This window comes from Erithacus rubecula, assembly GCF_903797595.1.
Source record: "Erithacus rubecula genome assembly, chromosome: 26".
In the NCBI taxonomy this organism is placed as follows: Eukaryota; Metazoa; Chordata; class Aves; order Passeriformes; family Muscicapidae; genus Erithacus; species Erithacus rubecula.
The window spans coordinates 5,793,987-5,809,872 of NC_136678.1; the positions used below are offsets into that span (position 1 = coordinate 5,793,987).

At 56.2% G+C, this 15,886-nt stretch overlaps 1 protein-coding gene across 1 annotated transcript; it reads left to right on the plus strand.

Moving 5' to 3' along the window:
• The first annotated feature begins 13,065 nt into the window (after nt 1-13,065).
• Nucleotides 13,066-13,226, plus strand: BLACAT1 (BLACAT1 overlapping LEMD1 locus). Its single transcript, XM_079327408.1, has one exon. The coding sequence runs from the start codon at nt 13,098-13,100 to the stop codon at nt 13,197-13,199; it is 102 nt and encodes a 33-aa protein (XP_079183534.1). The 5' UTR covers nt 13,066-13,097; the 3' UTR covers nt 13,200-13,226.
• The last annotated feature ends 2,660 nt before the right edge of the window (nt 13,227-15,886 follow it).

Consider the following 15,886-nt stretch of genomic DNA (forward strand, 5'->3'; position numbering starts at 1 on the left):
AAGGAGGAATAACAGGGAACATCAGGGAATAACAGGGAACATCAGGGAATAACAGGGAACATCAGGGAATAATGGGGAATAGCAGGGAATTACAGGGAAAAATAGGGAATAATTGGGAATTACAGAGAATGACAGTGAACTATGAGAAACATCAGGGAATAATAAGGAATGATGGGGAATAACAGGAATAAAGGGGAACAAATAAAGGGAGAAACAGGGAAAAATGGGGAATAAGGGGCTGGCAGCAGCCAGAGCACAAATATCCCCCCCTGCCCCCCTCGGGCTGACCCCGAGAATGTCCCTGGCCCTGGAACTGTCCAAGGGGCTCTGGGATGGCCCTGCCCCCTCCCCAGGGGCTGATCCCTGTGCTGCCCTTATTCCAGTCCCCATTTCCTGCACACATCCCCTGCCTGCTGTGCCAGTGCTGGACCAAGGGCTGGGGTCAGCCCGAGCTTCCCTGTGCCCAGCATCACCCTGAAACCCCAAACCCAGAGCAAATTTGGCCCCTCAGCCCCCAGACAGGGAGGCCCAAACCCTGGGGGAGCAGGAGAAGCTGTGAGAGGATTGACCACCCTCTGCCCCTTGAGCTGTCCAAGAAAAGTTCTGGAGCCTCTTTTTTCCATGGGAGATGTTCCTATAAAGCCAAAAAAAGTCCAAGAATCATGACTTGGAGAAGGAGGTGAAGGCTGGGGAGTGACATTGTTACAATGATAAATATTCTCTAAATGCACAATAACTTCCTCCTGTGGCTGTGCTGGAGGACTCGGTCCTGATGGGTGATGAAGGAGAAGGGTTGATCTCTTTTCTTCCCAAATTTGTGCCCTGGGTGACGTCCCTGCAGTTACTGGGGTCACCTGAGATGGGCTTGAGCCCAGGGAAGGCTCTTCCAGGGGAGCTGAAGTTTTTTTTCTCCTCACCAGGGTCCAGCTCCTGCACTGGCCTTGGCTTGGCTGCAGCTCCACGTCCCTGCTGGGGCAAGACCCCTGACCCCTGACCCTTGACCCCTGACCAAGCCTGACCCCTGATGGAGCCTGACCCCTGACCCCTGCCAGGGCCAGACCACTGACCCCCCACCCCTGATGGAACCAGGCCATGGATCCCAAATCCCTTCTGGAACCAGACCACTGATCCCTCCATCCCTGCCTGATCCAGACCACTGAGCCTGATCTAGATCCAAATCCAGACCATCAATCCTCCATCCCTGGGTGATCCAGACCATCAATCCTCCATCCCTGAGTGATCCAGACCATCCCTGAGTGATCCAGACCATCCCTCCTCATCCCTGAGTGATCCAGACCATCCTCCCCAAATCCCTGAGTGATCCAGACCATCAATCCTCCATCCCTGAGTGATCCAGACCATCCCTGAGTGATCCAGACCATCCCTCCCCATCCCTGAGTGATCCAGACCATCCTCCCCAAATCCCTGAGTGATCCAGACCATCCCTGAGTGATCCAGACCATCAATCCTCCATCCCTGAGTGATCCAGACCATCCCTCCCCATCCCTGAGTGATCCAGACCATCCCTGAGTGATCCAGACCATCCCTCCCCAGCCCTGTGGCTGCTCTGGCAAACAGACAAATTCCCCCTGGGCTGCTGAGGCGTCTCCTGCCCCGCAGCCCAGAGTTAATTACAGCTGGGGCAGTGGGAGCTGAGCTGTCAGGGAGCAGGAATGTGCTAAAAGGCCCGGGAGGATCTTGTTAGCCAGGGCTTTACCTGGATTCCCGAGCTGCTGCTCCTGCCCTCTCCTAATGGGCTCCATGGAAAAATTGCTGGCGAGGGAGCAGGAGCAGATCTGGGTCATTATTTCATCCCTTCCCTCTCTGCCTCTCCCATCCTTAAACCTGGAAATAAAAGCCTGAGGAAGTGGTGCTCTGCAAAGAGCAGTGGGGCTGAGCAGAGGGATTTGGGATTTGGGATTTGGGCTGTGACCTGGGATGCACAGGTGATGGTTTTGGGATCCTCCAAGAGTCACTTCCCTGCTCAGGATGGATTTGAGATGTCAAACAGAAATGAATTTATCCTGAATTCTTCTGGCAAGCTGAGAAGCTAAATCGTTTAGGGCTGGAGGATGTTTTTTCTTTTCACCTAAAATAAGTCATGTGGGGAAGAGGGGAGGAGAGCTGGAACTGGCTTCTCCGGATGGAAAAGTGAGAAGGAGAGGTTGCAGCTCCTCCAGGCTGCTTTTGTGCCTGAGGCTGAGTGGGACAAAGGAACTGGAGATGTAAAATATCCCTCCTGACTCCAACCTACCCCGGGGGAACATTTCTGCAACCTCAGGCACCATGGAAAAGCCACTCCTGTGGGAGCCTGGTGTGGGACAGCACTGTCCCCTCCCCAGCCCCACTTTTCATACACAAATTCCTGATGTAGGGAAAGCCTGGAATTCCCACTGGAAAAGGAAAACATCTCCTGGGCTTCTAGGAGCAACCCCTGCTCTCCTGGAGAGGGGTGGGCAGGAGCACCCAAAGGGAACGAGGCAAAGTGCAAAAGTAGCCAGGAATGAAAGATTTCCCTCCTCCAAACAAAGCAGAGCTGGATCCTGTGCTCTGAATGAGCCCGGGATTGTGTGTGCACCTGGAAAATCAGGGGAGGTTTGGTCCTTCCCAAAGCGGATTTTCTGTGGGGAAGGGAACTGGGCTCAGCCTGCAGGGCTGCCGTGGCTGGAATTGGGGATTTATGGAGCACATTCCCCTGGAAAGTCTCCACAAGGTGCTGGAGACACTCTGGTCTCACCCCCGGCTCTGCAGCCCCGGGGGGACTCTGCTCTGCTGAGATTTGCAGGGTCTGGGAGGGTTCCTCAGCTTCCCCCTCTATTCCTGGAAGATTTATCGGGAATTCTGCAAAGATTTGGGTTCTGTTCAAGCAGCTCTTGGTAGAAAATCAGGTGGTGATGAGAAAACTGATTAAAATCCAACAATACCCCTGGAATCACCCCGTGCATGGGATGTACAAGGGTCAGACAACCAGTGCACCTTCAGCTGCACCACAAAGATTCCAGAGCCTCCCTTTTTCCATGGGAAATGTTCCCATGAAGCCAAAAAGTCCGGCCATAATGACATGGGGAGCGAGGGAAAGGCTGGGCAGTGACATTGTTACAATGACAAATATTCTCTAAATCCCTGAATCGTGATCCCGGGCGCCTCAGAAATGTGATTAGGAGATCTAATCTGCCTGGGCTGGAGCCTCTTGTCAAGGCAGCTTGGAAAAACTGCCCAAATTCTGGCTTGAGCAGCTCCCCAAAATCTGAGGGCTCGTGTTTAAAAATCCACCAGGAACTGGGGCGTGATGGGGGCACGGGATGGGGGGGGGAGCTGCAGCTGAACCCCCAAAACTGAGGCTGATTCCACCTGCTTGGGATGCAACTGGTGTGGATGTGTGTGGGAAACGAGGCTCTGCTCTGGAGCGTCCCTCTGTCCATCTGTCCGTCCATCCCCGTTCTCGGGGGGGTTTATTTGTGCCCATCTCTCATTAGCAGCACCCCCAGATGAGCTCTGCAGGTGTCCCGGGCTCTCCCCACACCTGGGACAGGTGCAGGGCGCTGGGAAAAGCGGGACTGAGCCTCGGGAGCAGCGCCGGGAGCCCCCGGCTCTGTGGAGGATCCAATTTGGGGTTCCCTCCTTTCGGGCACAGCCGTGTGGGCACCCCGGGGTGCTCCAGGGGCGATTCCCACCCGAGCCTCTCTGGCTGCCGCGGGAGCACCCAGGGATTTCTGCAGAGCCGGAGGGGCCGGGGGGAAATGAGATTCCCAAAGGCGCTCGAGTGCTTTTGGGAAAGTCGGATGTTTTCTGTGCAGGTTGTCAGAGCATCCCAAATATCCCCCGGGGCCGGAAAAACCAGGATGAGCCCCCGGTGCCGCTGGATCCCCCGGGATTGAGGCAGGGCCCTGCTGAAGGCAGCGGAGCACTTTTTAAAGCATCGAGCGCTGAGAGTCTCCAAGGTGCATTTGATGCCTCTAGCCAGGATTTCCAGGAGCATCCCGCCGGGAATGTGGTTCCAGGCTTTGTGCTGTTCAAGCGTCGGCATTTTTGGGGCAGCCTGGCTGGGTTGAGGGCTCTGGAGGTTTTGTGAGAGTCCCCAAGCTCCCCCCGCGCCGTCCCCACCTCCCAACCTGCCCAAACCTCCCCCAAAGCAGCGCCTGGGACGAGGAGCACGGGGGAGGCTTTGAGCGTATCCAAGATACAGCGGATTTGGGCACCCAGTCAAATGTTCTCATTGTCTGACCCTTGTCCAGACGCCAGTAAAACCCTTTGGGAAATTCCCCCTCCACCCAGCGCACCGGCTTTAATTACAGGAGAGGAATGCGAGGCTGCGCTCGGCTGGGCACCGCGCGGAGCCCCGAAAGTTTTGGGTCTGGCAGGGAGGAAGGGTTTGGGGAGCAGAGGAAGGGCAGGAGCGGGATGAGCGCTGGGTGCCCGATGCCGGAGGGACATTGGCCGCGTTTGTCCCCCCTCCGTGGCGCGCTGGCAGCGGTGCCCGAGCAGCAGGACATGAGTAATCCCCATCCCACCGGGGGAGGCACATCAAAGGCACCGGGGGAGATACAAGAGGTTTCTGCTTCACAGACCAGAGCGGCTGCAGTTCAATAGCGCCTTTGTTACCGGCCCTGCGAGCCGGGGATGGAGAAATACCTGACCCCGCTCCCTCCCTCCCTCCTTCCCTCCCTCCCCCCTTCCCTCTCTCCCAGCCCCTCTCAGCAAAACCATCTCAGCCAGCGCGGCTCGGGGGTGGCAGCAACAGCAAAGTTGGGGGGTCCGAAAGAGCACCCCCCCCCCTAAGGCTGGGAGCAGCGGGGTGACCCCCCCGAGGAGCTCCGGGGCTTGGGGAGGACAGGACGGTGATGGCGATGCCACCGCGGCGCTGCCATGGCAGCCCCGTGCCCGCTGGCACCGGGCCCGTCCCGCGGAGAGCGAGCCGCGCTGCCAAAGGTGAGCTCAGCGCGCCCGGCCGGCGGCTCCGGGCGCTCCCGGGGTCCCCGCGGCGCGGACAGGGCACGGTGGCACTGCCACGGACACGTGTCCTGGTGCTGCCACGCTGGGGACAGCAGCCTGGCCCTGCCAGGTGCCGCGGGGTTACATCCCGGAGAGCCCCCGAGGACAAACGGACGGGTTTGTCCCTCCCCTCGATGGGACTGGGGAGATCTGTAGGGATTGGGGTGGGTGGGTGCTGGACATGCGGGGCAGGGACCCATGTGGGGGTCCTGGTGTGTCCCCCACACCTGGGGGTTTTCCAAAAGGTCTTCCCACCAAAATTCCATCTTTTTGGGACCAAGGGGTGCTCCAGAACAGCTTTTGGGATAGCAGGAGGGGACCGTGGCCGTGTCCCAGGCGGGGTACAGTGGCCCCTTCCCCTCACCATTCCCGGGAGGTAAAGAGGGAAGAGCTCAGAGCTGCCCTGCGCTCCAGGAGCTCGCTTGGTCGGTCCAAGTCGTGTTCTCTGCTACTGCAAACCACAGCAGAATCCCTCCCTGCTGCTCTGAGAACCTGGAATTCCCAAGGATTCCAGCGAGGAAGGGACTCTCCCACCCGACCTCATCAGCTCCTGGCAATTAACAGCCGCTGATGAGCTGGAGCAGAGGCCAGAGCTTTGCCAGGGGCACTTCTGGTGGCACCAAGGGGCTGCCCAGGGTTCTCCTGAAGCACCAGGGCCGTGCCGGAGCTGCCGCCGCCCTAAAACGCGGCACCTTGTCCCGAGCGCCTCTTTTGCTGCGTCCAGAGACGGAAACGCCCCCGAAAAGGCCCGGGGGGGAAGCGAGGGGAGGAGGGCTGGCAGCCAGACCTTTCTTTGGGCCTTTGTCTGAGCCCACAAAGGCGGCTCTGTTGGATGAACCTGGCCGAGCATCCTCCGCCCCTGCAGCCAGGTGAGCTCTGGGGGCAGCGGCGCTCCCGCTCCTGGGCAAGCCCCCCAATTTTAGGCGGCCCTAAAAGTCACATTTTTCAAAGCAGCTGCGGGGCAGGGTGAGGCTGCACCCCCGAGGTGAGTGTTTCTCCCTAAAAATGGGATTTATCCAGCAGCTCCTCCTCGGAGGGATCCTGCAGGTGGAAATTTGTGCAGCTCCATTTGCAGGCAGGGCGGTTTAGCCGCAGGTTTGTCGGGTTTATTGGGATTCTGGAAAGGATGCCAGCAGCTGACAGGGCTGAGGTGGGGCCGTGGCCAGGACACCGGGAGAGGGGAAATCAACCATTCCACGGCTGCTCCCCGGGCACGCTGCAATTCATTCCGGTCCAAGCTGCGCCTGCAATCGCAGCCCCTCCAGGGCACGGGGGCAGCTCCCGGCAGAGAGAGGGAACATTCCAGGCTGGGATCGCTCCTCCCGAGCGTGGATACCCCGGGAGAGTCCACCCCGCGGTGCTGAGGGGGGCTTGGGGAGGGAACCTGCCCTGGTTTGGGGTGGGATTTGGGGTAGGAACTCACCCTGGTTTGGGGTAGGAGCCCACTCTGGTTTTGGGGTGTGAACCCGCCCTAGTTTGGGGTGGAAATCCACCTTGGTTTTGGGGCAGGATTTGGGGTAAGATCCCATCCAGGTTTTGGGGTGTGAGCCCACCCTGGTTTTGGGGTAGGAACCCATCCATGTTTTGGGTTGTGCTCCAGCTGCTCACAGGGAGGGAGGCCAGCTTAGCCCAAAGAGTAATTTTTCCCCCCATTTTCCTTTCCCTTTCCCCTCCCCTTTTCCCCAAGACCGCTGCCTTATCCTGGCTCAGCCCTCTGCTGTGGTTTATGGCTTTTTATTCCTATGTGATTGCTTTCCCTAACTCATGTAGGGCGAAAAGCCATGGGCTACACAGAGGAGGGACTGCACCCTCCAGGCACCTGCACACGCCTCCCCAGCCCCTCTGGAGCTGCTCCTGTTCATTTGGGGTCAAACCAGCAGTGAAAAGGGGCACTGGAGCCTGGCAGGGCTTTACCACGGGGGGGAGAGACAAAGGGAGCTCGGGGGTGGTGGGGCCGTCCCCATTCAGCCCCAAACCCTGGAGCTGCTTTTCTTTGGCGTTTTGGAGCTTTTCCCACAGGGTTCAAAGCGTCCCCACCTGCATCCCCCGGAACAAAAGCAGCGGGAAGAGGCCAAGGGCACTGCCAAGGGCACTGCCAAGGGGTGCAGCTGCCCAGGGGTGGCAGCAGCCCCGAGCAGGGGGTTTGGGGGGTTCGAGGCAATTTGGGCACCTCCAGCCCCATCTCCCAGCCCAGAGCTGGGCCCAGCAGGTTGGTGCCAGGCAGGGACTGTCCCCAAAAATCCCCAGAGGAGGTCGTGGCCTGGCTGGTCACGAGGGTGGGGAGGGAGGAGGTGGCCAGGAGCAGGAGAGGAGGATGGGTTTAATCCCAGGGCAGAACTTGGCAGATCGGGACTTTTTAAATGTGCAAAGTCTGATGGGGTGGGAGAAGAGGGGTGTGCTGCAGATCCCACCCCACAGACCCCATTTCTGCCGATTCCCATTCCCACAGATCCCACCCCACAGACCACACTCCCACAGACCCCATTCCTGCACATCCCACCCCATAGACCCCATTCCCCAGACCCCACCCCTTCCCTGCAGCCCCCACCACTTCCACGATCACCCCAAGAACCCCGTGGGGTTCCAACCCCCTCCCCAAGCAGGAAACGAGCAATTTCTGTCTCCTTTAGTTCTTCTTTTCTCACTTCCTGAGCTTTGACTCATTTGGGTGTCAGGCTTTCAAGTTTATTTCACCAGCCTGGAATGCATCTTTAAAAATAATAGTCCTGGGAGGGAAAAAAAAGGGAAAAAAAAGCTGAGGTTCAGCTGTAATCCCATGACTCAAGGAGGTGTGGAAGGAAGAAAATCATGAAATCCCATGAGTTCCAACAATGAAAGCAGGAGAGCTGGCACATAAATCATCAAAAACCAAACACCATCCGTCAAAATGAAAGGAATTAAGCCAATCTCGCTGGGCTGTTTTAATTATTTTTTAATGAGGATTTGCTCATTCAGAAAATTCACCCGTGACAATGCCTGCCCCGGGCCATTGCCGCCGGTCGGGGACGCGCTTGGCTTGGCCCCTCCGCCCCCGCCCGGGGCTGAGGCTGCCGGGGGTGCCAAGGGGGCAGAGCGGGGCCACCCGCCCCAAATCGCGCCAGCTCGGGAGGTTTTCTTTAGTTGCCACCTGAAGTGTGGTGGTGGGGAAGCGAAATCCCCTCTGGATGGTCCCTGCTGCCACCACGAGCGTCCTGGAAGGGACCTTGAGGCTCCAGTCCCTTCCCCCAGCCCAGATTCATCCAAACCCTTGACCTTGGACATTTCCAGGGATGGGGCAGCCCCAAACACCGGCCCCTTGTTGGTATTTTGGTGGCTGTCGTGGTGGGGATTTTGGGAATGGCTCTCACTGCTTCCATTTGATGGTTTTCCTTTAGGGAGGAAGGAATGAGGCGGGGAAGGAGTGGAGGGAGGACCTGGGAGGGGAGAAAGTGGACTGGGCACACTGGTGGGGGTGACTGGTGCTCAGCAGCCAGGCCTGGAGACCTTGTGCCAAATCTCCTGGTGCTGTTTGCCAGCCCCACTTCCCCCAGGGCTTCTACAGAGAGATTTAGAGAGATTTGACTCGGGGTTTTCAGTCAGGGGCATGCAGGAACCCCATCCCACAGATCCCATCCCACACACCCCATCCCACAGACCCCCTCCCACAGATCCCATCCCACAGACACCATCCCTGCAGATCCCATCCCACAGACCCCCTCCCACAGACCCCATCCCATAGACCCCATCCCACAGACCCCATCCCACAGACCCCCTCCCACAGACCCCATCCCACAGATCCCATCCCACAGACCACATCCCATAGACCTTACCCCACAGATCCCATCCCATAGACCCCATTCCCACATCCCAAAACTGGGAGAGGCTCAGGCTTGTCCTGCCAGGAGTGGGAATTATCCCAACAGCAGCCCCTGGGCATCCAGCAGCCCAAATTTTGGCTCAGGAATGTGCAGCCTTGGGGCATCAGCTCCCAAATTCAGCCCAAATTTTGGAATGTGCAGGCACAGGGACATCAGTTCCCAAATTCCACCCGGGACTGGGATGGGGAGTGCTGGGAAGCAGCAGCAGCTCCCTGCTGGGTCACCCAGCCCTGCTGCTCGGGTGCCAGGGGATAATTAAGGGGAAGAGTGCCAATTATGAATATTTTAATTACAGCCGGATGATAATGAACCGAAAAGGGGAGGTTTTCAACCAAAGCTGTGGGACACCCAGCCCCTGTGGGAGGGTCGGTGCTCCCATGGGATATTCCGGGGGGACGATGCTCAGCAGGAGCCTGGGGGGGTTTGGAGCTCGGAGAAGAACCAGGGAATTAAAATCCACGTTAAATCCCAAATCCTCGACCCAAGCCTGGGCTTGATCCGTGCCTGGATGTGAGATTTTATTTTGCCACAGAGGGTTCAGTTCCTCGAGTGCTCATCCCACCCCAAACCCAAACCCAATCCCAATCCCAATCCCAATCCCAATCCCAATCCCAATCCCAATCCCGCGCTTTTGGGAGAGCTGGGGATCCGGGGGAAGGTTTGCACTGACAATCCACCGGCGGGACAATAAAAAAAGAGAGAAAAGAGACAGAAATCCAGGAATTATTTATCCAGCTCTGCCCTGGGTGAGGAATTACGGCTTCCTCCTCCTCCTCCCGACTGCCTGGGAATGGATTATTTAGGAACTGGTGAGGCCACCGGTGCTGAGTCAGCCCCGAGCTAATGAACACCCCGGCTGCCCATTTGAAATTTATTGCACCTATTAATTACAACCATTAGCTGCAGCCAGTGAAATTTTTATAATGAGGACCCTGGCGACTTTGCCTTCCTAGCAGCAAATTAACTGTGTGGGGGGAAGAATCAATGGGATCAGCAGACTTTACAGAAGCGATGTTTTAATTAGCGATTCTCTGCAAACATGCCAGGCAACATCTTCTCCCGTCATTATCTCCCCTTAAAGGGATGGCGCTGCTTTTCAGGCCGGTTTTATCCCCCTCCTCTGTCTCCTCTGTTGTGGGGTTTTTAATGCTCGGCTGCTCATTAGAGAAGCAGCTTTGAAGTGGGAGTTTGGCTCAGGACTGGTTGTAAGCAGCGAAATGTCCGAGGGTTTTTTTGTTTTGTTTTGTTTTGTTTTGTTTTTTTGTAGCGGGGGGGGGGGGGGGGGGGGGGTGGAGTGGAATAAAAGCCAGGCTAGGAAATAATGAGTTTGAAAACTTGGCTGGAAAAATGCTAAATTGGATGGATTTTGGGGCTGGGAGGAGGAGGATGAGGAGTGTGGGAAAGGGGTTGTGAGGGAGGGAATGTCCCAGCAGAGAGTTCTGGGATGCAGGAGCTGAACTTTGGATGCTCAAAAATCAAAGGAAGAAAAATCCCAGGCAGACTCTGTGCAGGGAGCATCCCCAGCACCCAGAAAAGTCCAGAATTCAGGAGTGGATCCTGCGAGGCCCAGCTGTGACCCTTCCACGGGTGTTTTGCTCAGTGCATTTTAAAAACCAGACCGATGATCCCGAAATCATCAATCCCTCCTAAAAATCTTGGCTGTGGCCGTATGGATGGAGCAGTTATCATGAAAGGCAAATGAAATGAATTCTTTTTTCTCCGTTTCATCACAAATAATTCAATTCCATTCTGCTCCCTGCAAAAAAACACCGATTTCCATTGCAAATGATTTCCTTTCCCGAGGAAAAAGCCCGGCACGCTGACGGCAAAGGCAGCTCTGAAATCCGGGGGTTCAAACGCAAAACTTTTTGTTTTTTCTCAATCCGTTCGCCAAAAAGTGAATTCGAGGGTGTCTCCCACGAATAAAAAAGCCGAGGGAGAGGGAGAAAAATCAGCTGGAATGAAATATCCCGGTGCAGGAGCATCCCAAGCCTGGGGCTGGCGGCCACCGGTGTCACCTAAAATTGTCACCTGAGCTGAGCCCGGGCCACCCCCGCCCTTCCCTCCTGTGCCAGGAGCTTCCCGGATGTCCGGCAAATCCCAGGGAAAAATGGGAATTGCTGGATGAGGGAACAGACTCGCTCCAGCTGCTCCAGACATTTTTCCGGGCTCGGGGAAAGCGCCGTTATTAAAGTGAGCATGCTGATGGCAGCCAGCTCCCAATTCATCACCGTGACAGTGACAAACATGGCCCGGGGTTATGCGACTGACTAAAGAGAATTCTCCAGCTTTACATTTTTAATGCTCCGCGCATTTTCTCGCCCGCAGCCGAGTTTTATCCCGAGGATCTTCTCCCTTGAATGGAAAGGGCAGCGCGGGGCTGGGGAGCCTGCCCAGCCCTTGCAAATCAGCCCGGGCTTCTGTCAGCGCTGCCCAAGCCGCTTCATTTAATTTTTTTAAATTATTCCTTGCTCTTCCAGGATCCCTTTTTCCCACCTTTTCAAGGGGAACAGGAGCGTCAGCCTCAGCTGGGCTGCCTGCATTCTCCGGGGCTCATTCATCATTGTCCCCCGCCTGAATGGGAGGCAGAGGGTCAGCCTGAAAAGCCGGAGCGCTACAAGCCCCGCTAAATATCTCAATAGGTCCCTAATGGGGTCCCAGCCAGACCCCCCAGGCTTTCAGGGTGGTTTTGTGTCTGCAAAAGCATGGGGAGGGGGACGCGGGGTGGCACAGGGCACCCCTGGGGACCTGCCTGGGAGGTCTGGGGGCTTTCTTTTCCCTGGCTATTATGGACAGCGTTATTTAATTTGATTATTAAACCCTCCCTGGGCCAAACGCGAGTGCTGGAGCAGCCCCCACATTTTTCCCTGTGCCCACCTCCCCTTCTCTTCCCTGCTCCAGCTGGAGCATTCCTTGGGGGCCGCAGGGCTGGGAGGTGAGCGGGCCCCCCATTATCCCCCCATTATCCCCCCCGGCAGCATCGGGGGCTGGGAGCACAAAAAGCGGCGGCACAAAGCGGGGACCCGCGGGGCGCGGGGCTCGCATTCAGCGCCGGCGCTGCCCCGCTATTTAACAGCGAGCTCCGGAGGGGCCCGATTGAATTTGGGAGCCCCCAGCCAGGTACCCAGATGGCCGCGGACTGAAGGCGGTGTTTGGGGCTTTGTGCTGCAGCTGGGCCCCTCGGAAAGGGGGAGAAGGGGAGGGCGGGGATGTGGCATCGCCCCCCGGCGCTGTCACCGCTGTCACCGATGCGGCTCCACCTGCTCTGGCGGCTCCATTTCCTCCCGGCTGGGAATTAGGGCTGCCCCAAACCCCTCCAGGGCTGTGGGATGGGGACCCCCGAGCCTGAGGGGGTGACAGCGCCCCAAACCCCGATGGGATCCCATCCTGAGTCCAGATCGCCCCTGAGCACCAGCGCTGCCCCGCCTGGGGCAAAATCGTCTGGGCAAAATCATCTGCGACCTGCCCAGAGGGTTATCCTGGGAAATTTCCAGTCCAAGGCCAGGTTGGAGCACCCCGGGACATCTGGGAAGGTGTCCCTGCCATGGCAGGGGTGGCACTGGATGGGCTTTAAGGTCCCTCCCAACCCAAACCAGTCCAGGATTCTGGGATTTGATGAAAAACATCCAATTTCAAAAGCTTTCCTTTCAGACAGCATTTCTGCGAGGATTTGTTATTTATTTAAAACCCCCCAGCCTTGCATTTGCATAATTAAATTTTGCAGCTGTTGGGCCGTGGCGTGGGCTGGGTTTGGGGCATTATTTTAGAGGGAATTCGGTTCCAGCTGAGCTTTTCTGTGCAGGAACCGCCCGTGCTGCCCCTGGGCAATCCCGGGGCTCCTCAGCTCCCCTGGGACCTGCAATTCCCGGCACCGGGAGCTGCTAATCCCAGAGAGGGGCCTGGAGGGAGCTGGGATCTCCGGGGCTTTGGAGGGGTGGAGAATTTGGGAGAGAAGGGAAGGGAAAAGGGGAAAGAAAGAAGCAGAAATAAGGAAAAAGAAGGAGGGGAAGGGGAAAAAGGAAAGGAAAGGAAAAAGAGAGAGGGATGGATGGATGGATGGATGGATGGATGGATGGATGGATGGATGGATGGATGGGTGGATTGATGGGTGGATGGGATGTGTCCTCCTCCAAGGTGATGTCCCAGTTTGGGGATTTCGGGGCTCTGCTCCCCACCCTCCCTCCTGACTCCTCTCCTGTCCCCTCCAGGTCTCCCGGAGTCTCTCCCGAGCCTCTCCTGCTCCGGGTGATGCCCCAGTTCACCTTCGCCTGTTTCTGTGGCCTCCACGGCTTCTGCAAGATGAAGAGGAAGAAGGAAGAGGCGGGCGGGGGGCAGGAGACGGCGGTGTGAGGAGCAGCCCCGCCCTGTCCCCGTCCTGTCCCCGTCCTGTCCCCTCGGTACGCGGGGGGCGCGGGGGGGCTGCGGGTGCCTCTGTCACCTCTGTTGCCCTGCCGGGGTGTCTGGGGGGATTTTGGGGCGCTCAGGGGCTGATCCGAAGTGTCTGGGAGGGGAGGGGGAGCACAGGGAGAGCTCTTCACTGTCCACTTATCCCACAGGTTCTCCATGTGTTCTGCAGATTCTCCCTCCATCCCACAGATTCTCCATTTATCCCGCAAATTATCTCATTGCACAGATTCTCCATTTATCCCGCAGATTCTCCATTTATTTAGCAGATTCTTTCACCCCACAGATTCTCACTTTCACCCCACAGATTCTCTCCATTTATCGCGCGGATTTCTCCATTTATTCTGCAGATTCTCTCATCATTTCCTCTCCCCTCTCTCCCCAGGAATGCCGAAGCCCGGGAATGTCACCCCGGTGCCGCAGTGACCCTGCCCGGACCCGCGTGGACCGAGAATTCCCTCCAGGTCCAGCCGAGCCGCCTCTGCTCCAGCGATTCCCAGCAGAGAGACCCGAAAAGTTCCAAAAACGGGACCAGAGCTTGTCCCTGCCTCCTTCCCTCTCGCTGGGACCATCCTGGCATTTCCAGAAACTCGGGATTTGCTCGTTCAGGGATTCCTCCTCCCCTCCCGCCTTCGGATCTTCCCCTTCTGTCCTGCAGAACCACCCGAGGGATGCTGGAGCAGATAAATCCCGCGGATGGCAGCGGCAGGGAGGTGTCTCTAATCCTTTTCTGAGGATTTTCCCTCCTCTGGAGCGGTGAAGGTGAAGTTGAAGCGGCAGAGGCGCGTCCCGGCCGCTCCCGGCTTTTCTTTGGGAAGGGATGCAGGAATGTGTGAGGTCGTTCCCATCCCGGATCCGCCCGGAATTCCTCAAATCCCCGCGCCGTGGATTCCCAGAGTTCATGGAAGGAGCCTGCACCTCCTCATCAGAGCAGAGTTGGGATGGATTTGTTCCCACCAGCAATAATCCTTTTTTAATCCCATCACACCTTCCCTCGGAGCTGCACCTGGGGCTGCCCTGGGTAAAAAAAAAGCCAAAAAACCCAATTTAAAAAAACCCTTTAAAAATATTTTTCTCCCCAGAAATCACCTGCCCCTTCTCCTTTCCACAGGGAGAATTTCCTTCCAGTCTTCCTATAGGCCAAAATAATTTTGTGGCTGCCCCAAAACTCGGCTTTTTTTCTGAATGTTATCCCAAGGCCAAAGCTCCAGGTGGGCCCAGGGAAGCTCCTGATACTTTGGGAAAACGCTGACTTCGTTCTGTTCCTATTTTTGCACATCAGCAGAACCTCCCCAGTTCCACCTTTGCATCCTCAGCGCTGCCCTTGGCGAGGATCAGCTCTGGACCAAAAAAAAAAATTAAAAAAAAAAACCCCAAGGAAGTTGGTGGAACTCCAAGGGCATTTCCTGAATGTAACTTTATTTTTGCACAAGGATCTGTGGTGGCCACACGAGGGATGAATTTAAAGATTTTAAACAACTTGGGATTAATCCCTGCTCTGGAAACGGTCACGAGTGTAAAGATGACGGTGAAATTCCAGCCTGATTTTATTCCAGGATAAATCCAGAGGGACAGTCTGGCACTGAGATGTGTAGAAAAATATTAATAATAGAGAAACGAGCTCGGACTGACTCACATCCCTCAGATTTCTCCTGTTCCTCCAGGTTTTTCCTATGCAAAAACACACAAAAAAACCAGCAATAACAAAGCCAGGTCAGCAGCAGGTCCTGACTCAACAAAGCCTCGCTTAAACCAAAGGCTTTGCTCGGGGTTTTGCTCCACCCCATCAATTTTCCTGATTCCAGCCTGGATCGATCCCTGGCAAAGAGGGAAAGGCACAGAACGCTCCTTGCAGCCTCTCCTGACACCCATCAAAGCATTAATTCTCTTTTTATTGTCCTTTTTATTCCCTGCTGCCCGGATTTCTTGGGGAAAGGACTCCCGAGATGTCCCTTGGGCGTGTCCCGGCCCCAGGAGCCACAGGAATCCCAACTGTACAAATGGGGATTATTTTATTTTTTTTGGGGGGGGGGGAGGGGAATTGATGCCAGAGCGATGGATTGGCAGGCAGGAGCAGTGGAGCCCAGAGCGATGGATCAACAGGAATCTGTAAATAATCACAGGAGGATTCCACGCACAGAGCAGAGCGCTTCCTACGGGAATTCCTATGCCGGGGAATCAATAAATTAATAAATTAACACATATATTATTAAATAATTAAATAAAGAAATGAAATATTTATTATAATTTTTGGAGTGTGGGGTTTATGGTCGTTCGGAGCTGAGGGGTTTTGCTCCCTCTTTTTTTTCTTGAAAACGCCCCAAAATGAGCCTTGGAACTCGAATCCCCGGAGTTTGGGAGTGGGATGGGTGTGGGGAAGGGCACAGGGGTTGTTAAAGCCCAAACCAACCCCACAGGAATTCCTGGGATGTCAGGAAAACTCCCGGCCAAAGGCTCGGGAGGTCAGATGGGAAAAAAACCCCAACATGTTAATTTGAGTAATTATTTGGCTCTGTCCTAATGAGCGTCGTTGACTGGGATTTATCATTTTCCTGGAGGATTTTCTTCCAAGATCCATCTGAGATCGTCTTTTGGGGTGTTCCCCCTTCCCAGAAGGATTTGGGGAATCTCTC

Coding starts and splice junctions, on each gene's coding strand:
- BLACAT1 (XM_079327408.1), top strand. CDS start 13,098: ATGCCCCAGTTCACCTTCGCCTGTTTCTGTGGCCTCCACGGCTTCTGC.